Here is a 20,604-nt window from a genome sequence, read left to right as displayed (position 1 = left end):
ACCACAAAGACTGTTCGTGCGAGTTCGTGCGGCTTAAACAAATGTTTGTGAAGGACAAACAGCCGAGATACCGATACCACGCAAAAATAGTAAAAACTGTGGCAAGAATCGCACCTAAATCGCTGCAAAACCAGCTGAGCTGCTCCCCAAAAGCCAAGAAGCTGACTAATCATTTTAGCGCGTTTTCGAATCCATGAATGAAGTGAGGAAAACAATTCCAGCCCACACACAGCGACTATTTCGTTGGATACCGAACATGAAAACAAAAAATAAAAAAGACCTGAAAAGCTGAGCGGCAGAAAACTTGAAATGCGGCAGTGGCGGCAACTGAAACCACAAGTCAATGTCAAAGCGGTGGCAGCAGCATCCATAAGTAACAAATCCATCCGAGCGGCAAGCTCGAGAATCTGAATCTGTGCAGCCTGCTGCATATGGCCAACACTTTTCAAATGAATCAGCGATGCACTGGCAGAAAGACTCTGCACTCTGCCCATAAAATCCAGTTTATAAAACAAATAAATGGATATAAACTTTACAAATTAAATACATATATCAATACTAAGATGAATCTTGAATCTGTTCATTTTCAGGGTATTGCCACACAATATTCCATGCGATCCTAACTTAATTTGTTGTGTACCCTTTTCAGTTTAGGCCAAAGTATGTAGGTTTCCGTGGCTCACTTCTTTTGTGTGTCTTTCGCTTTGTGCTCATTGTTCGGAGCTGTGTGTCTGTTTGAACTTTTGTATTTTGACAATTCAAAGTTAAGGTCAACAAGGGATTTGAAATGCTGCAGCGGTGCATTGAACCTTTTTGGCAAGCCATCTCAGCATAATTAGCGCTCATTGTCGACTGGCCCTGAGTCTTTTTGGCCGGCATGCCAGGTAAATTTATTTCTCCGATATATTTGGTTTTTTTTGGGGCACTCAAATGGACATTGACCACTTTACACGTACATTTGCATGTCGCACAATTTGTTAAATATTTTTTCGGGCCACCTGTAAATGCGGCCAAACTTGTTGCATGAGCTGAGATTGGGGTGCTGTCATAAGTGCATAAGCAAGCCTTTGAAAACATATTTATGCACTTTGGTGGCCCCAGAATTTTGGACACCTGCGAACGCTGGAAATCCGTGAGCCGCCAATAAATAAAACTTTCGCTTTTCCATTGTCTAAATAAGCGTGAAAACTGCCCATTAGCGCCTTAACACACTATATAATTTATAGGCTTAAAACAGGCCCAGACCCAATTTTCTGATACCAAACAACATGTTTGTTACGTTTTCACACTTTTTACGGCGCCTGCGCAACGATCCCCCGAATTCAAAATAAAAAAAAAAAACGAATAAGAAACGAAAGCCCTAAAACAATAGAAAATTTTCCAATGAAGCGGCTTTTGACACATTTGATGGGTTTTTCACTGACTGCCAAGAGCACAGCTCTGTCATTGCCAGTTGAGTCCATTTAACCCGAAAGTCCGTGTGACTGCGAGTTCATAAATTCTCATCAATGGCGAACAGAGTTGGGGGAGTTCCCCAAGTGCTTGTTCCCCAAAATTGTGACTCTGCCCGCTTTTTGCTGTCAGATGTCAACTAGCGCCACGCGGCAGCCCAATGGAATCTAATCAAGAAAGTCACGGATAATCTCCCTTTCTAAATGGGCATGGGGGTTTTGAAAGAACATATTTATAGATATATAACAATTCACTTGGACATTCGTAGATTACACACATGGTTATTTTCATACACAAAACTATATATATCACACCTAAATCTACCAATTTCGCTGCTCATATTCTTTAAATAAACATAGATCTCAATTAACATAAATCAAGAGTACTCGCATACTTTACAGAAATCCAGTTGCTACATAAGTAAATAATAATATTATTACAAGCCGGCTTTATTATGTTTCGTTATCGCTAAAGCCAGTGAAGAAGATTTTGAAATTTACGTAGTCATCACAGTACGGCTCTATTCCATTCAAAATAGAATCATCTTAGTTTGGAACGAGCTCCGCTTTTTGTGGGGTCTTTGCGGTTTTGTGATCATCGAAATGCAAAACCTACGCACTATTTTACTAATTTTTCGTCTGTTTTCTGGTCCCGTGGGCTGCATTTTATTTATTTTCGTAGTCCAATGTTCTTTGTTGACCATACAATACACACGCGGAGCAAATCATTAAACTTATTTGCTTTGTTGTGGCTCTTGAATTTGGCTGTTGGAACGCCCACGAATCTGAATCCGAATCCGAATCCGTATCCGAATCTCAGTTTGAGTCTGAAGTGGATGAGGTTGTCCAGTTTCCCAGTTGGCCAGTTGGCCAGCTGGTCTGTGATTACCTTAGCAGCGGCTAATTGACGAATTAAGTCAAGTAAGTGCAAATGAGGCGTACTACGGCCACGCCCTAATTGCTCAATTTGGGACGCCTCCAGTTTTGCGACCTTCGCATCTGCCACTTAAACTTGACATATAACCGAAATGTGCAAGGCAGTGCGAGTATCCTTTAAAAATGAGTGTACAACTCACGAGTGCCTTCCACTTTTTGGCCTCATGAATGAGTCTTGAAATGAATTGAAAATGGCAATCTGTGCATGCATATATATTAAGGCTATAAAATGTATCCCAATTTCAAGTACGCCGCCGTTTCGCAGCTTGAGTTTCGTATTTTTAGCTCATATTGGAAACACATCGGCAGTGCGACATGGCGCTGTAAAGATGTTTTTACCGATTTTAGAAGTCATAAGGTCAATGCTGAGCGCCAAGATCGTGTTTTGATTGCAACTCGCAGTCGGAGACATCGTCGTGTTGCTGCGACTGCTGCGGCTGCTGCGAGATGTTGATGCGACTGTTGCTGTTGCTGTTGCTGCTGCTGGTGCGTCGTCAAGTGTTATGACTCCAAGTCAGTCGGTCTGTTTTTATTTTTTTCCCCCATTTCAATTCAGTGGACGCAACAAAGAGTCTGTTCTGTGTTCAGTTCGGTTCCCAGACACATTCTCACAATTTGTGGCGTTTGTTGATAAGCAGCTTATAAACAACTCAAATGAAGTTGCTCGAGCTGAGATTAAACTATTTGAATCAAGAGATCAAGATGTTCGCCTGGGCTGACAGGGATAAATGATGCTATTAGCCTAATGATACTTTACCAAGTTACCATTTTCGAAACACTGTTATCATCAGCATTTACTATTGAGTGCCAAACACTTTTCTCAATGGCTGTTTATTTAATTTTGTATGCTTTTTATTTGGTGCGCCTTTGTGTGCATACATCAACATGCAAATTCAATGCCTGCAGTCATAAAAATTCAATAAAAATTTATGAAAACTGTGCTTTCAACGACGCAACAGTTGCTCTTCGAGATTAGTGACACACCCGTTCCAAATGCTGATGGAGTGGGAAAAAACGAAAAAAACCCAGAGACCACTGCTGCAGCTTCATTTGCTACAATTTGTTACAGGTGCCCGACATCAGAAGCAACACATACTCGTATGTGGAACGACCTTGCGCCTATTGCAACAGATGTGTGGCTACGGTAGTTGCTCTTCAGCTGTTTACCTTTGCTGATCTCCTCAAGCACTGGTCTCGATTTCCCAGCCAAGTTGGTCAAGTATCCTAGACACTGTTTTCCTGCTGATGAGCAGCTGAATTCCGCAGCCCAGCCCAAGTGATTTGAAATAGAGGCCCAGCCCAGAAAGCAGCAGTTTGCACAACATTTAATCACATTTAGCCATTCGCCATACGCCATACGCCCCGTGGGCCTCCGCATAATTTATACAACAATATTATAATGTCGCGAGACATTGAAAACGAACGCGAGTCGGGGAGACGGAAAACTTTTCGAAATTCGTGAATTATTACTTGCACTTTAACATGGCTGCTGCGATGACGAGGTGAATATTTCCACAATGGCAGCGAGCAATTTGTGGGCCTGTGGTTGACATTTTATTGACGCCGCCAGTGAGTCGCCACCTGTCCTCCGGTGGGGCATGTCGTTTGCGCCTGTCAACGCCCCGCTTTTTAGCCGAAACACTGTGGCACGATAAATGGCCAACTCAAATTCTAATTAGACGCCGCCACATTTGTTGTGGGGCGGGTTCATTAACATTTCGGCTGGCACTAAAGCAATTCCACTGCGAATTCGATTCCCAGACATTTGCTCCCTTTCCCTGATTTCCTAAAAAAACAACTCAATTGGCTTTATGTGGCTGCTGTTTTGCAATAAATAGCAGCAATAATGCGATGTCCAGCACGTTGGTTGTCTGGTTGGTTGGCTGGCTGGTTGGGCTAATGGAACCAGTTTACAGATAAGCATTATTAATTTATCGTCCTATCACTCTGGGATGTTAAAAGTGTGCGGGTGTTGTGCTAAGTTATCTGGAGTCACCACAGCAGCACACTAACTCACAAAATTCCAAATAAATTCAGTGATAGACACACTTTTTCTTGGAAATATTGCTGGGGAACTTGCAAGTTGTGCACAACACTCATAGTTTCACTTCAAACTCAAATAATATTACAGTATTTTCGTTATCGAATATATGTGAGACACAATCTCCTTATGAAACCTAATCATATATATCTAACTTATTAATCTGTGCCATTTCACAATGGCATGTGAAAATTGACTGTTGTTATCGACTAGATCGCAATAAAATAAAACGAAGCCTTTAAAGAGCGAAATTTACATAGGTTAACTAGGAGATTACTATCATTTGCTAATTGGTTAAGCTCATAGCCCAGTTGTGTGACACAGTGTAGATCTACATTCAGCGAAATCCGAATGAGAAAGCCGGGCGGAGAACAAGATACAAAGTGGCGAATGTGTTTTTGTCTGTGTTTTTCGATTGAGAACTTGTTTTCTGTTTTCCTCCAGAGAATTCGCCCATCCACTCGAGTGGAGTCGGCACTTTGCGGGAATTATCGGAAATATCATGTTAAGTGATGGACGGACGACAATAAGGCATATCGCAAGGATGTCACTTTGTGATTTCTGTCCATTAATTGCGAAGTCGTTGTATGTGATTTCATTAGCGCCTCCGCCGATCGCACAGCCTATGTATCTCGGTTTTTTATTTTCAAAAGCGGAATAAAACAATAGCAACAATGGCAATAACATGAGCATTTAGCGCACACACAAATTATAATTTCAAATAACGCAAAGTGCCACTCGAGATCAGAGCTCTTAACAAAAATGTTAAGCATTTTATCGGCGCTCTTTGTATTTTAATGAAAAATCGCATTTTAATATGTGCGGGAAACCAAATGACAGACTTTGTCGGCAGTTTAGACGGCGACTAATCGAAAGTAAACAAATTAACGAGATCGTTTTTGCTGGTAATTGAGATGCCGATATCGAACTGATGCCGATCTAGAGGCGGAACCCGTCGCCATGGCCAAAGGTTGCCTTTGATCGTGCCTCCAAAACGCAATCCCAAAATCCGAAATCGAAAACCGATAGAAAATTCAAAATCTGTACGCCCCTGGCGATTGCTTGGCCGCAATGAATTTATGACAATTGCAGCTCGGGGCCCCGAGAACCGATCGTAAATTAATTAAATGTAAATCGAGATTGTGGGGGGGTATATAGGTCTAAAAAGCCCACAAGATATGGAACAACGCGTGACAGGGCGCGCATTGAGGGGCCTAGATCATCGAAATGCAATGGCAGCTTGAATCGACCCAAGTAACTAATGAATTTCCCACTGTTTTTCCGCCTCGTTTTTCAGATTCAGCGCACGCGGAGCGTTCGGCATGACGTGAACTGCTTAGATATTCCATGCGAGAAGCCAAACCTTTGCAACTAGCCGCCGCCCCCATCGATCGTCTCACATCGATTCGATCCGATTGCCCCCAAACATAAAGCGTCCACTTTGGGGACGTGTTCCGTTGCCAGAAGTGAACCCCCGAAAAGTAGAACCCAGTACCCCAAGCCGCCACGATGGACTCACGCATCGGCCTGGACTACATTGTCGAGAATCGTGACTACATCGCCAAGCTGGGCGCTGCCCTGGACACCCACAATGCCACCGTCAAGAAGCAGGTCTTCGAGCTCCTCTCCGCGCTGTGCGCCTACAGCCCCGATGGATATGCCCGTGCCATCGAGACCCTCGAATTCTACAAGGTAAGTGGGTGAAAAACACTCAATCCCAATTGAACTGGCTTTGACATGTTTGAAGAACTTTAAAGGGTTCTTATTTCCGGCACTTCTAGGAAAACTCCTAATGCAATGTAGGCAATTGCATATAACTCTTTGAGGGTATTTAATACTATGCCATCAGCTGACTTTCAAAAGAATCTCAATAGATCAGGGACATAGTTCCTATCTCCAGCTTTAGATCATTTTTCCTGCCATAAGATACATTTGCTTGGCTTTGTCTGCGTCCGTTTAGATACATCCTAAAATTGAATCTTGAAACCCTTGCAGAATCTCAAGAAGCAGCGATACCGCTTCAAGATTGTCATCAACGAACTGGAGTCGTCGAGTGCCGCTGCCATTCCGCCCCTGGATTACCAGGCCGCCCTGCTGGCCTTCATCAACTGCGTCATCATATCGGCGGCCACTTTACAGGAGCGGATTCGCATTCGCAACGAATTCATAGGTGAGCGAGCGATTCCCATAATATTATACTTGGTAATAATATTCAGAAAAATACAAATAAATTGAGTGATAATTTGCTACAATGGGGATAAGCCCGTAAAAGTCAACGGGTTGTTCCCCTGCGATTGTTCGATGCCATTGGTGCTGTCTTCGATTTCATTGATTTGATTGATGTGCCCGCTGATCCAGTGCCATTACCCTTGACCGTATGTGCCCGGCTGGCTGTTTGGCCAACACACACAGATACACTGTTTGCATGTCGTCTCCCCCCATATAAATTCATATTGAGGCAGCCACACCAGCGACCCTCGGGCGCTGCTCGCTCGTTGACTTGAGGTTAGATAATGATAGGTTCGAAGAGCCCCAAATGCCAAAATCGCCTTTTGTCGAACCGAGTAACCTTAGCACGTGCCGGCGATTTAGAGGCGCGTCTTTTGGGCCATTAAAGTGACCAAGTGACTGCGAGTCATTTGAACTGGAGCTGGTGGAAAATCGGTCAGACGAACATTGTTTGTTTATGGCTGATTTATTAATTGTGGCAAAAGTTGTCGGGTCATTGAGGACGTTTTGATTGCAAACAAAGATTTTGACAATTAAATCGCTGATTTGTCGACTTGCTGCTGGGTAACTGTAGGACTTTTAATGCTCATTTACACCTTAATGACTCGTGAAATAGCCATAAAAAGCTGCACTTATCTTTACCTTTGATCCACGTTGCTCTACTTATGCAAGTGATTCGATTAATCTCAGCTTTTCACACATACTCGTTGCTGTACGGTTAATACGGGGCATAATATTTATTTTATTTTCCAGAAACACCAATAAAAAATACATTATTTGTTACAAGCTTAACAACAGCTTCAAATCAAATCGAATATACGTGACAAATTTTTGGATAGATAATGTTTGGCTTATTTATGTCGATGGAGTTGCACCCAAATCGTGTTTGTAGTTAGATTTGTAATACGCTTCGAACGTGCCTCAACACTGCTGCAACATCGCGGAACCCCTTTAAATTTATTGCTGCCTCCTCTGCAGATGAGTTGCAATGAACAAAATGTACATACTTTATATGTAACAAGACGTCTGTTGACAAACAAGGGACTCATTTACATCCTGTCAGTGGCAGATGATGCCACTCCCTTCTTCATCGGCGACTCTGGGCTGCAAGTTGTTCAAAGTTCATGAACTGCCTACGAACTCCACCAACCCCCAAACCGACCTCCAACTTGCGTTGACCTCCACCTCCTCTACAGTCAAGCTTGCAAAATATGAACATGGCTAGATATTTATGATGCTCCGTAAAGTTAGAATCAATATAAAATACTATAGTAAAGCATAGATGTATATTAGTTTCTGTATCGTTATTAAATAAACATACTATAGTAAAGCATAGATAGATACATTAGTTTCTGTATCTCTACTATTTTTAATTGAATAGCTTAATGTAAAAAATAAAAATAAAAACATATAAATTATTCAATAGCTTAATATAAAAAAAGAAAATAAAAACATATAAAGTATTCAGTAGATACAATTATTCAATTCATAGCTTAATATAAAAAAGAAAATAAAAACATATAAATTGATATAAATTCTGAGTAAATTCTAGAATCATTACATTATGTAAACCTCCGTTTTATGAAAATCCACTCGCGCGTTTGCACTAGGAAGTATCCACTGTACTTGGCAGTCGTCAACCCGACTCCCTGACTTTGATTGAGCGCGGTAGTGCGTGCGTGGTGGCATTTGTGCCCGCTGCTCCTTCTGCGCAGCCGCAGCACCACCAGCACCACCGAAATGTGGTGCACGCCGAGTGCCCGGGGCTGCACTTGCCTGCAAAACGCCGGAACGGGGCAACTTTACTGAGAAGCGGCGTTTTTATTGTTCTTAATTAAAATAAATTGAGCTGCGCTTTTTCAGCATTACAAGAGCCAGAGCGCGCGCAGTGAGAAAAGCAAAGAAGTAGCAAGACAAATTCGAAATCTCAACGGCTGTGACAAAATGTAAGTCACGCCCCCACACACAAAAGCCCCCAACTTCGATTGCTCCTCCTGGGCATTCCTGAACGACACATTTGACAGGCAACGGCCGCATTTCGCTTGGCAATGAATCGAAGTATTCAGTTTCAAGGCTGTTGGCCCGACTTTGACTTTGTCTTCTCGGCTCTTTTCAGCCTTTTCAGTTCTTTTCAGTTCTCTTCAGTTGTTTTCAGTTTTCTCGGCCCACTGTTTGAACTTCCAGGAACAACGGCCAGCAACGCCCCTTCAAATATTTGCATTTTTCAATTCAAAAACTCTGCGAGGCTCTCGCTAATGCCACTTAAGTGCCCAATTATCGGCTCGGAATCATTCCCATTCTCCGAGCAACCAACCCAGCAACCCAACAACCAACCAACCAACCGACCGATCGTCGGACCAGCCATATAGCCATCATATCTGCTGTATGTCATCTGTCAGGCTGGGAGGCATTTTGGTGGGGCCCCAAGATTTATGCCCCATGATTTTCCACTTTGGCACGCAACAGTTTTTCCCATAGTCAGCCATAAATTTATTTGCCCAACTGTTTCGCGGGCCAAATTCAAATTCAATTTCAATTGATTTATAAATCATCAAGAGATTTACACTATTGAGTGAAATATTTAAATCGTTAGTGGAGAATTGATTTTCGCGCTGTTGAGTTCCATGGCATGTTATTAAACAATTAATTGCGGACTTGGGCGTGTCCCCGATCTCAACTATTGTGCGGCACATAAATACCCAATCTTTTGGCCGCAGGGCTTCGATGGTCGAGCTTGGCCAATTGCGAATCAATTGACCTCCACTCAGAACAAATACTAAGTTCATAATGAGCAGGGTGTATAAGGTGGACACGACTTGAATGATCTTGGCACTCTGGTTCTAGTTGGGAGCTCTCAACTTCCGAATAAGCGAATAACCAAAAAACAAAGATCGGGACAAAGAAACTTTTACTACACACTCACACAGCGTCGCACACGCATTTTAATTGTGCGCCTTTTATGGATTTCAATTTCAAACAAATGAAATGACAGCGGAGCGAAAAAGTCGTAAAACGAAATTATGAACGTCAAGGCGCCAAATAAGGCTGATCGAGGGGATCTGAGGGACATGCTATGTGCTATATGTGCTATATGTGCTATATAGCACAGAAGCGACAACGACTTTCACGAGCTTTTTCGCAATTAACTTTTTATTATTATTATTATTTGTATTTACAACTCACGGATAGAAGTGTGTGCCTCTGTGTACGGGCGCATAAATTGATTGGTGAGTGCGCCAATAAAAGCAAAAAGGCGAAAAAACGAGCTTGGCCGGAAGTCGGTCGGGATTCATTGGACATTGGGCGGGTCTCAGTTGACTCGCTGTCTATGGCAATGCGCTGTCCAAAGGGGCAACGAATCATCACCACATGGGCCACACAGCAACTGGGTGCAAAACACAGATTTTTGAATAATTTTTTAATTTTTGAATAAAGTGTTTTGCAGTGTAAATCTAGGACGCCATCAGTACCGCCCACAATTCATGAATTTCTCCTTTGTCTTGCAGGTCTCAAAGTTTTGCCGCTGCTCAATAACCTAAGGTGAGTGTTGAAGTGCATCGATTAGGAGGACGCGCTCATCAAAATGCCACAGACGAGACATTTTGAAGCACCCAGTTTTGCTGAGGGCGTCGTTTATACTCCGACTCGATCGTGTGAAGTCCAAATAAAAAAGAGTTGCGTGAAAAACCCTGAAAGGCTCCCACAATCATGCGAATGAGTATCACAAACAGTTTAGCGATTGCCATTTGCTGCCTTTTATGTTTTATTCGAGTCACACGCACATTTAATTTGCAGGGGACCATAAGACAAGATCAAGGTATTTGCTGATTTTGAAATGGATTTTATTTTCTGCCAAGCCAAAAATGAGGGGAGGATCTGGGGGCGGAGCGCTAATGATCACTCCACAAACTGCTGGAATGATTGTCAAATGCTCGTCAAACTGAAGGAGATGACCATTTGACTGGCCCATTGGGTCTTATGCAAATAATGTGCGCCGCTTGCGAGCAAACCAATTAATTCAATATTTAATTAGTCAACAATAAATCAATTAGTCGGATCTGCGACTCACCCTACAAAACGGGTTTATTTATGGCCCTCTGCCTGACAAATTTGTGGCTCTCGAAGACGAGTGAAACTAGCAAATTCAATTAATTTTTGAAAATAGTTCAAGCCCAAATGCGAACAATAACAAACAAGCTGGCTGATTCCTCAGCTTGTCAGTTTGTAGCACAGAGTTGACTAATTGATTCTCCCGGCCCATTTGTCTTGTGGCATTTTTCCATTCCCCAGCTCAAGATGAGGATACCCCTTCGTTCTATTGTTATTAAAATCTTAACGCGCACACATCGCCGAAATGCGTAGTTTGCTGGCGCTTTTTAATTTATTTGGAATTTGGAATTTGGAATCGCCTTAAACGTTTTCATTCAGCCACATAGCGCTTTGATTCGAGACCGCCTCTCTTTTATTTTGATTTTGATTTTGATTTAGAGGAGATGGAGAACCATTGAGCTTCATGCGAGTCTCGATTCTGCGTAGCTTGGAAGCCGTCCGATGCTTAAGCGGATTTTAATTGTTCTCTACCTAATGTGTTCTAATCGAATCGAAATCAGAATCGAAGTCGTTTATCCCGAGAATGATGGATGTGCGCTAGTATCGAGTTACCGTCAAACGCATAAGTGTCTGCTAAAAATAAACTCCAAAGTATCGCATTTCAGGGGGATTATTAGAACCGTGTCAAGAATAGACATTTTCGATTACTGAAGTATTTTTATGGAGTGCTCAAAGGGTAGGAAGTACAATTGGAAGCAATGGTCTGGGGATCAAGGCACCTATTAATAAAAAAAAGGTTAGAAATGTATATCTAGACTTTATTTTCTGAAGGCGAACTTGACTAAGCTGACTTGTCCATCTAATCCCAAGTGGGATTGAAGAATGTTATACAAAACAAAGATTCCAGCTATCTATTTTCTATTTATTTACTGAGATATAAACAGCTAAAACTTAAGTCTTCTTCCAAAAGACGCGCCACCGACTTTTCCCTTTCGGTTAGTTGAAGCTTCCGTTTAAAGTTTTGTAATTTGGCGTTTCGGTTACCCAATTTCCTTGGCCCGGCAAGTGAGCCGCCCTCCACTCCCAAAAGTCCGTAACAACTTCCGTGACGGACCAAAATAGAAGCTGCTGGCCAAAACAACAAAACGAAACGGAGAATCACGTGCTGGTGTACGGGTGTCCGGGTGTCCGGGTGTTTAATGTGCACGATGGATGTTGACGAAGTTGCTCCGGAATATGAAAGAGGCCGCCTTGGGCGCCTCGCAAATAATGAGGAAAACTCCTGCGCGCGCAGCACGTGGCCGCCAAAAACAACAAGGACTCGGATTTGGCGACGAGGCTCTCCGTGCCGCCAAATCGCCATGTCGTGGCCATAGCTCCAACACTGTGTAGTGCCAGGCTGTCTCGTCCTCGTTATTGCCATTCTGGCCGTGCTCTCGTTCGAACCGCAAAAGCGATTGGGGCAAGCAATTAAAACGGGCCAAAAACAAAAACAAAAAAAGTGCTAGTCAATGTATGGATATCAATTGCCAAAAGGCCAAAAGCGGAGCTGCCAGCAAGGACATTGCGCAAGGCTAACGATTTTGCACGCCGCATGTGAAGTGATGTGCCTGTAGAAGCGATTTTTGATTGCCAAGGCTGCAACGTGGAGTCGTCAGCATCGCCCTCGCCGCCGCCATCCCTCTCATCGGAGTCCGCCGCCACATCGGCGACGACATCCGTTTCCGCTTCCGCCTCCGTGACGCCGTCGCCCTCGCCGTTGCACCTGCAGCGGCGGCTCACATTTTGCGGCTCGCTGTCCCGTTACAGCTGCGCCGCCTTGCAACTGGTGCAGAATCTCAAGTGAGTGTGCAGCGGGTCGAAGGTCCTTGTGCTGCTGCCTCCCCCTTATTTTTTTCTGCTTTTGGCAGCCTCCGGAGGTTACTCAATGTCAGATGCGGAGTTTGTTGTTCTCTATCGATTCTGGCAAGCATCAACTACTTGTGGATAGACCTCTTCCCTTCCTCCCGTTGGGCCATAAATATATGGCATATATACATATGCTTGTAAATCCCGTGCATAAATAAGAAATAAATTAAAAGGCAGTGAGTTGTGTCAACACAAAACCTACAAACTGCAAATTGCCAGCAGCCAGCAGCTTGAATAATTAGCGCGGACTGAGCTTAGTGATCCAATTATCTGCTATTTATCATTATCATTGCATTACAGAAAAGTCGCACAAAGTGTGGGCGATATCATCGTACAATTGGACGTATTCGTGGAGCAGCAGGAATGCGACGAGGCCCAGAGCCTTCAGGCGCCCGATGGCATCAATCTCAACTCGCATCTTGATGTCTTCTACGCGATTTTGCGACAGGTGAGTGTGCAACAGGGCGTATGCTTAATTTCTTTCTTGCTACTGCCATTTTAAAATCAAGGCATCTAAAAAATCAAGAAACATTGCTTTACGCTTATGATGCGTCAGTTTTTTGCCGTAAGGATTCAATTTTTTAATTCCTAACACACTTTCCTTAAGAAATATAAAAGCCTAAGTCAAATTATATTTCACAGGTGGCCGATACGCCACAGGAAGTGCCATTCCTCAACATTCTGCAGCACCTGCTGCGCATCGATCCCAAGGAGCCGCTCAGCGACATCATCTGGGACACCACAGAGCGCCTGGTCCACCGCGCCACGCTCCTCGAGAGTCACGAGGATTCGGTGCGCCTGCTGCGCACGCCCAGTAGCCAGAAGTTCGCCTGCCAGAGTTGCCGCGGCAGCGATGCCAGCAGCCCCACCCGCAAGCCCTCCCAGCCGGCGGGCGTGTCGGCCAAGACGACGACGCCTGCGCCACCACCACCACCCCTGGCGCCCATGGCAGCCGCAGCACCACCGCCCCCGCCACCGCCTATAAATGGGCCAGCACCGCCACCACCGCCACCGCCGATGATCAATGGTGGCGCGCTGCCTCCGCCGCCACCACCGCCCTCGATGCAAATGGCCTCACGGCCCAGGACACCAGATCCCCTGGCCGCGGAGGCGGTAGCCACTGCCATACTGCTGCCGCAACAGGACACACCCGCTCCCAAGGCCAAGATGAAGACCATTAACTGGGGCAAGATACCGCACAACAAGGTTCTGGGCAAGCAGAACATCTGGAGCATCGTGGCCAGCAATCACCAGGACAGCCCCATGCAGGACATCGACTGGAACGAGATGGAGGGACTCTTCTGCCTGCAAACGGCCAGTGCCCAGGGATCACCAAAGTTGGGACGGGATGGCAGTCAGGCCTCCGCCGGATCCAATGGATGCGATACGCTGGACCGAAAGTCCAAGAAGGAGAGCACAGAGATCACGCTGCTCGACGGCAAGAGGAGTCTGAATGTGAACATATTCCTGAAGCAATTCCGCACCAGCAACGATGACATCATCCAGTTGATCCGGCAGGGAGCCCACGAGGAGATCGGAGCGGAGAGACTGAGGGGTCTGCTGAAGATAATGCCCGAGGTGGATGAGCTGGACATGCTGAAGGGATTCAACGGCGATAAGGGACGACTGGGTAATGCCGAGAAGTTCCTGCTGCAGCTGCTCGAGGTGCCCAAGTACGTAGTTATCCTTGAATATACACGACTATTACCTAACCTTAACCTTAACCTTTTCATCTTGAAGCTACAAATTGCGGATTGAGAGCATGTTGCTCAAGGAGGAGTTTGCGGCGAATGTGGCCTACCTGGAGCCCTGCATCAATTCGATGCTGTATGCTGGCGACGATCTACTCAATAACAAGACCCTTCAGGAGGTCCTTTACATGGTCGTGGTGGCTGGAAACTTCCTTAACTCCGGCGGATATGCGGGAAATGCGGCGGGCGTAAAGCTATCGTCGCTGCAAAAACTCACTGATATCCGGGCGAATAAGCCGGGCATGAACCTCATTCATTTCGTGGCTCTTCAGGCGGAGAAACGCAATCCCGAATTGCTGCAATTCACAGGACAACTGAGCAACCTAGAAAGTGCCAGCAAGTAAGTGAATGGAGTATCCTTTAAAGTGTTTTCCTTCACTCAACTCTTTTCATTCGTTAGAACCACATCAGAGCAGATCAACAATGAAATCAACACACTGGACGGCAGGATCAGAAGAATAGCCAGGCAGATCGAGCAACCAGCCACGGATGCGGATATCAAGGAGCAAATGGCCGACTTCCTGCAGGCCGCCGAATCCGAGCTATCCGTCCTGCAAGCCGGCATGAAACAGGTGGAGTCCATGCGCCTCAAAATGTCCGAGTTCTTCTGCGACGACGCGGCCACCTTCCGGCTGGAGGAGTGCTTCAAAATCTTCCACAATTTCTGTGATAAATTCAAGCAGGCGGTCAAGGAGAACGAGCGCCGCCAGCAGCAGGAGCACCAGGCCACGCTCAGGAGGAAGCAACGCGAGGAGCAGCTGGCCCGCAGAGCCAGGCAGAGTATGTGCATCGGATGTGCTTGGCAAGAAATTTCTTTACTTACTTAGTTCATCCACAGTTGGTCAGGCTGGTACGCCGGTTTCCGATTCGGAGCACTCCTTCCTGGGCGATGCTCTCTTCGATCCTAGGGCTAGTCCTGCACTTAGTCGCCGGCACCTGGGTTCCGGAGAGCTCAGCAATGGTTTCATCCGCGTGGAACAGGATGGCGCCTCGCCGGACATCACACCCAACGGAAGTCTGAGGCGCCGGCGCAGTCGCGTTCTGGCCGAGGAGGATGATCTGATGGAGTTCCTGAGGAGTTCGACTGGTCCTCACGATGGACACAACAGCAGGGAGCGGAAGGCGGCCTACGGCAGCCTGGATCGCTCGTGGGCTCGTCGTGCCCGCTCCGGAAGCTCCAGTCGCAAGCGGCCCGATTTGCTCAACATTGACTTTGGCCTGGATCGCGAACGGGCCAGCTCCCCGGCTCCCCTTCTTCAGCAGCAGCAAAGTGCCCAGGAGCGACTGCAATCTCCGCTGGCCAGTGCAGCTGGCACGCCCACAACAGCAGCGAATACGCCCACGGGCAGTGGATCGGCGATAACTCAAACGCAGTCCATCAACGAGGATGGGAAACCAAGGTGGGGTTACATCTCCTGCGCCTTTTGTTTCGCATTACTAAGAATGAAAAATGGTTATTTTACAGAATATCCCGTGAGTGGCGCCAGAAGATCGAGACGTGGCTTCAATCCAACGAGAGCGATGAGAAGCAGAACGAGGAGTACAGGCGCAAGCGTCGTCTGGTCAACGCCAATCGGCGATCGCTCGAAAACGAAACTGGTAAGGTGCCCTTAAAAGTTCCGGTGAAAATGGATCTTCTAGACATATTCTATGTTGGCAGAAAACGAACGAAAACTGGACCCCTTGCCGGAGGAGAAGATCCTGCCTTCGACGACGACAGCTACGCCAACGAACACGCCCACGACAACTAATCCCACTAACTCCGCTAATAGGACGGATCAGGAATTCGGCAAGTACCAGCGCGTCTACGCCGACTGGAAGCCCTCGAGGACGCTGGAGCAGACGGACGTGGTGGCCAATCTGCAGGCCATTGCCGATGCCCAGCCGCACGATGCACTGCGTCAATATCGCCGACAGCGATCGCAGGAACAGTCGAATCCCATTGCACTCCAATCGATAGCTGAGGAAGATCGTCGAAAGTCCCTAATCCAGAAACAGGGCGAAAGGGACGTGAGCAACGAGCGGTTGCAAATCTACATCAGACGATCTTCCAGCCGGGAGCTGCAGCTTGCGAAACCGGAGGAGCAGCCACTGCCACCCAAGTCACCAAAGCCACAAGTGTCCGACGACACCTTTGCCAGCCTGCTCAGCCACCACAAGACGCAAAACGAGATGCAGGGCTCCTCCAAGGACGTGGATGCGGATAATATAGAGACGCCGCCAGTGAGCCGACGCGTCATAGCCACGCCCACCACCACAGTGGTCACCGTGAGCATGACAGACAAACCAAAGGCTGTGACGGAGGAGAAGATCAACTCATCGGAACAGGATGCTCCGGGTCACTTCGATCGCCATGCCCTGGCCCGACGCACACGACGCTATAAGAGACCCACGGACTACAGCAGTGGCAACGAGGAGATCCTGACCACCAGCACAGCAGAGGCGAAGACTTCTCCATCGAAGCCGGAGCCACCCGCACCCGAGAAGTCCAAGCAGAAGGAGCGGACGATCAACAAGCTGGAGAAGGTGGGTCGCCACATAAGCTCCATTAATCAGGAGGATGTGAGGGAGGCCATTCGGAATCTGAAGTCGCCCACGGGAACTCCGGAACGACCTTGGAGTCCGCCTCGAGAGATCACGCCCTCCAAGCTGAAACTTTCCGCCAGTGGTCACCACGAGCTCAATGATGAGGGCTTCGAGGAGACTCAGAGTCTTGTGTCGGACACGCCCTCACATGGAAAGGGTGAGAGCACGAACTCCTCATGCAACGAGGGCGTCAACGAGACTCCAGCCCGCCAGCGTCCGATGCAGAAGCAAAAGCCCACAACCACCAGCATCACCCAGATGGGCAGTCGGCTGGCCGATCGCCTGCAGCAGGCCAGGATGAAGAGTTCCGGATCCCCAGGATCGACAGCCAGCAAGTCACAAAACCAAATCCCTGCCACTCAAACTGCAACGGTCAAGCGGAGTCTCTCCGCCAGCAGGCCGCTACGCATGCCCAACGGTCAGCCGTTGGCCAGTGCAGCACCGCTGAGATCCGCATCCGCCGTTAGACGTTCGCCGCAGGAGCAGCAGGTCCTTTCCGGCGTGGAACGCAGCAGTTCGAGAAACAGTCTGCGTTCCTCGCGATCGTCCATCAACAGCGGAGCCTCCACGCAAACGGTAGTCAGACGACTGCCCGCCGTCCAGCGAGCAGGAGCCACTGTGTCCGTTGACTCCTCGCCCAGCAAGAGACCACTGGCCGCCCAGAATCTGCGACCTACCCAGGGTCGTGGAGTTCCGGCTAGCAGAAGCAGCAGTAGTGGCTCGAGTGTGGGACCCAGTGTGATCCTGGTGCGCAGCAAGATGTCCAACACCGCTCCCAAATCGAATATCAATGGCAGCACCAGTTTCAAGGAGAATCAGTCCCAGTCCCAACCCCAGTCTCAGTCTCAGTCCCGGATGAGCGCCGCTCGCAGCGTGGTGCTGGTGAAGAATGCCCTGAACCAGCAGCAGCAGGCCAGGATGGCTGCGAACCCGAGTCCCCAGCAGAGGAGCACCAGCAGCAGTCGATCCGTGAGCAGCTTCATGCGACCCACGGCCAGCAGTGCCACCAAGCGACAGAAGTAAGGGCACGCGGTCCAGTTTCAGTCATCGTCCAAGTTAACGTCCCAAGTTTACACATGTTACAAACGCGAATGCATCCAACTCCAAGCCGTCCAAGCGACAATTTCGAATTTCTAAGCAGGATCTGAAACACAAATCAGCACTCACATAGTTGTTACAGTTGCAATATTTTGAGAAGTTATACAAATCTTAAGAATTCCCCTGCACATTCCAACTCAAGGTCCGCAAATCCTTAATACAAAAGACAACTTTCCAACTCTTAAATATATTTGAGCACAAAAAAAAAGCATGACAAAAATACTAGCATGTACTACTCAACTAAAACTTAGGATAAGCAAAAAAACAAAAAAAAAATGTTAAAATCGTATTTTCAATATTTAACATATAGTTGTAGGCATTATTCGATTATACGATCACATTAGAAGACTTTTTTTATAGAAGTGCGTTGTTTACAAAGTGTGTAGTTGAAGAAACCAAAACGACAATTACAAATCTTTAAATAAAAGAACATAAGCTTTAATCTTAATAATAAATAAACTAGATAACTCCGATCAACTAAAGCTAAGCGGCAATGCCATCCAAGGAGTCCAACAACTCCCGCTGCAGGTCTTCCTGAGGCAGGGCAGTGGAGTTCACATAGTTATCCTTGTCGAACCACTCCCTGTGGTTCTCCAAGTAGCTGCAAAGCCAAGAGATTAGCTCGATTGTGGACGGTTCAGGAAGGTCTCACACTTACTTGATAAAGGCGTCGAGGTGGGGAAGTAGATCTTCAAGCTTCTTGTTGCTGATGGGCGATGCGTTTAAGAACATAGGCATTTTTACTGCAAGTACCATGAATTAATGTGTGCTATAGGATGCGAAAGAATGGTACATACTCATCAGCCTAACCAAGTGAGGAGCTCCAAAAACCATGGACTTTTCTGGCGGCGATTCCGCTGATAGAAGCCGCCACTTGAATGTTTCGTAAAGAATTCCGCGCATCTCCATAGGTAGTTTGTAGGCAGCCGTGTACGGAGAAGTCCTTTCATAGGCCTGCGCAGTGTTCTTCCCACTGGTGGTCACAATGTAGAGCAGGCACTTTTGCAACTGCTTCTCGTACTCCGGGCCGCCGAGAATAATACCTCCGATCTGACCATTGGTGTTGCCCGACCCTTCCCCCACTGGCGTGCCGTCCAGACCGATCAGTTCCGTGTCGCCGCTGGGATTGATGTACTCGTACGACTTGTTTAATATTAGACTGCAGTTGCGCATGTTGACGTCTGTGAGATAGTTGTGGACGTACTCCTTCTCCTCTTTGTACAGCAAGTGGTCATCCACGTGAAACTCGAAGTAGATGCGCAATCCGTCCACCACCTCCTTCAGCATGCAGACGCTGTACATAACAGAATTAGTGGGTTGCCAGGTCTAATATAAGGTGGTAACTAACCTGGACATAACACGATCGTATTCCCGCTCCATTCGGGCATTGCGACTCTGCGTGTTCCTGGCTCTCGAGCTGTCCTGCTTGATGCTAATGGCTAGCTCCACCGCCTGCTGCTTGACGAAGTTCTCCATGATAGTCACGATGGGCACGCGGGCAGGCAAGGCGTGCTGTTTGCCCAGTACCTTAACCATATTCCGATCGTACTCCATTAGCTCCCGCAATCGCTCGCTGACGCGCATCATAACGCGATCCTCCTGGGGCACATGGCCATCGACAGATACATCATTTATGTTGTTGTGATAGTGGGTCTCGGTTTGTCGTCCCCGGTTTCCCTTTAATCGGCTATCGCCGGTCGCGGGTTTCTCCTTCCGCTTGCCACCGCTGTTGTCGCGCGTCCGGTTGCTTGCTGCTCGTTGAGTGGGTGCCATTTCGTGCTCCGCCTTAAGATGTCCCGTGTCCAGTGGGTCCACAAGTGCCTCTTCAACGTGTGCCGCCTTACCACCGCGCTTCTTCTTGGCCGCCGGCTTATCGGGTGTGCCCTTGTAGGAGTAGTCACCACGACTGTGTGGAAAACAAGGGGGAACTGGTTGGGAAAGTATTCCTCGCATAGCTAGTGGCTTATCTTACATCTGCAGCTTGGCGGCTTCGGCCAATTCCCTCTGCAACTGGCGATTCTCCTCGGTGTCTTTCAGCAGGACGGGCGCGCGCACACAGCGATCGTAGGAGGGCCGCCAGCCCTGGAAGTGGATCTTGTATTCGTAGAACCTCAGCCCATGTTCGTTCCGGCGCTCAAAGACGTTGAGAACCTGCGGCAAGTGCGGATAAGTGCAGGAAACGGAAAATCATTTGTGAAAACTTCGCCTATGACGTTTGCTTGACACTTCAGTGCGCGCTTGTGTGCGTGCGCGCGTGTGTGTGTGTTTACCTTGCTGGTGTAAAGAACACGGGCCTTCGATTTATCCGGCTCGTAGCAAAGGACTATCTCGCCCTTGTGGAAGAGCGGCGTCTCGTCCCACAGCGCGGCCATCACTCGCAGCAAATTAGGGTCTATGTAAATCACTTAGTTATACAAAATATTAAATATTGAATTCAACGTCTGGCGTCTCCTAGGTGGTATTTATATCGAATGTGTTTCGTGACAAGCTATCGAAGTGGTTATCGAATAAGTGCTCTTGCTTGTCGATAGTATAAACTATCGATGCTTGCACA

At 47.1% G+C, this 20,604-nt stretch overlaps 2 protein-coding genes across 2 annotated transcripts in view; one reads left to right on the top strand and one right to left on the bottom strand.

Annotated features, from left to right (window-relative positions):
• LOC6544618 (formin-J) overlaps positions 1–18,308 on the top strand; it is a 28,558-nt gene extending 10,250 nt beyond the window's left edge. Inside the window, exons 2-11 of the mRNA XM_001971464.2 lie at positions 5,726–6,120; positions 6,424–6,598; positions 10,164–10,197; positions 12,916–13,063; positions 13,258–14,288; positions 14,356–14,706; positions 14,767–15,146; positions 15,205–15,766; positions 15,832–15,965; positions 16,027–18,308. Coding sequence (XP_001971500.2) covers positions 5,938–6,120; positions 6,424–6,598; positions 10,164–10,197; positions 12,916–13,063; positions 13,258–14,288; positions 14,356–14,706; positions 14,767–15,146; positions 15,205–15,766; positions 15,832–15,965; positions 16,027–17,975 — 4,947 coding nt within the window. The 5' untranslated portion in view covers positions 5,726–5,937 and the 3' untranslated portion in view covers positions 17,976–18,308. The remainder of the gene's footprint in view (positions 1–5,725; positions 6,121–6,423; positions 6,599–10,163; positions 10,198–12,915; positions 13,064–13,257; positions 14,289–14,355; positions 14,707–14,766; positions 15,147–15,204; positions 15,767–15,831; positions 15,966–16,026) is intronic.
• LOC6544769 (protein male-specific lethal-3) lies at positions 18,121–20,559 on the bottom strand. The gene is made up of 6 exons (XM_001971463.3): positions 20,321–20,559; positions 20,023–20,201; positions 19,399–19,956; positions 18,848–19,344; positions 18,709–18,793; positions 18,121–18,651 (listed from the first exon to the last, which is right to left on the bottom strand). The coding sequence occupies exons 1-6, from the start codon at positions 20,420–20,422 to the stop codon at positions 18,534–18,536; spliced, it is 1,539 nt and encodes a 512-aa protein (XP_001971499.1). The 5' UTR covers positions 20,423–20,559; the 3' UTR covers positions 18,121–18,533.
• Positions 20,560–20,604: the final 45 nt, after the last annotated feature.

The sequence above is a fragment of the Drosophila erecta genome, unplaced genomic scaffold (genome assembly GCF_003286155.1).
Source record: "Drosophila erecta strain 14021-0224.00,06,07 unplaced genomic scaffold, DereRS2 tig00000021-arrow-pilon, whole genome shotgun sequence".
In the NCBI taxonomy this organism is placed as follows: Eukaryota; Metazoa; Arthropoda; class Insecta; order Diptera; family Drosophilidae; genus Drosophila; species Drosophila erecta.
Note: the sequence above shows the minus strand (reverse complement) of the source record. Positions and strands in the feature narration are given on the sequence as shown.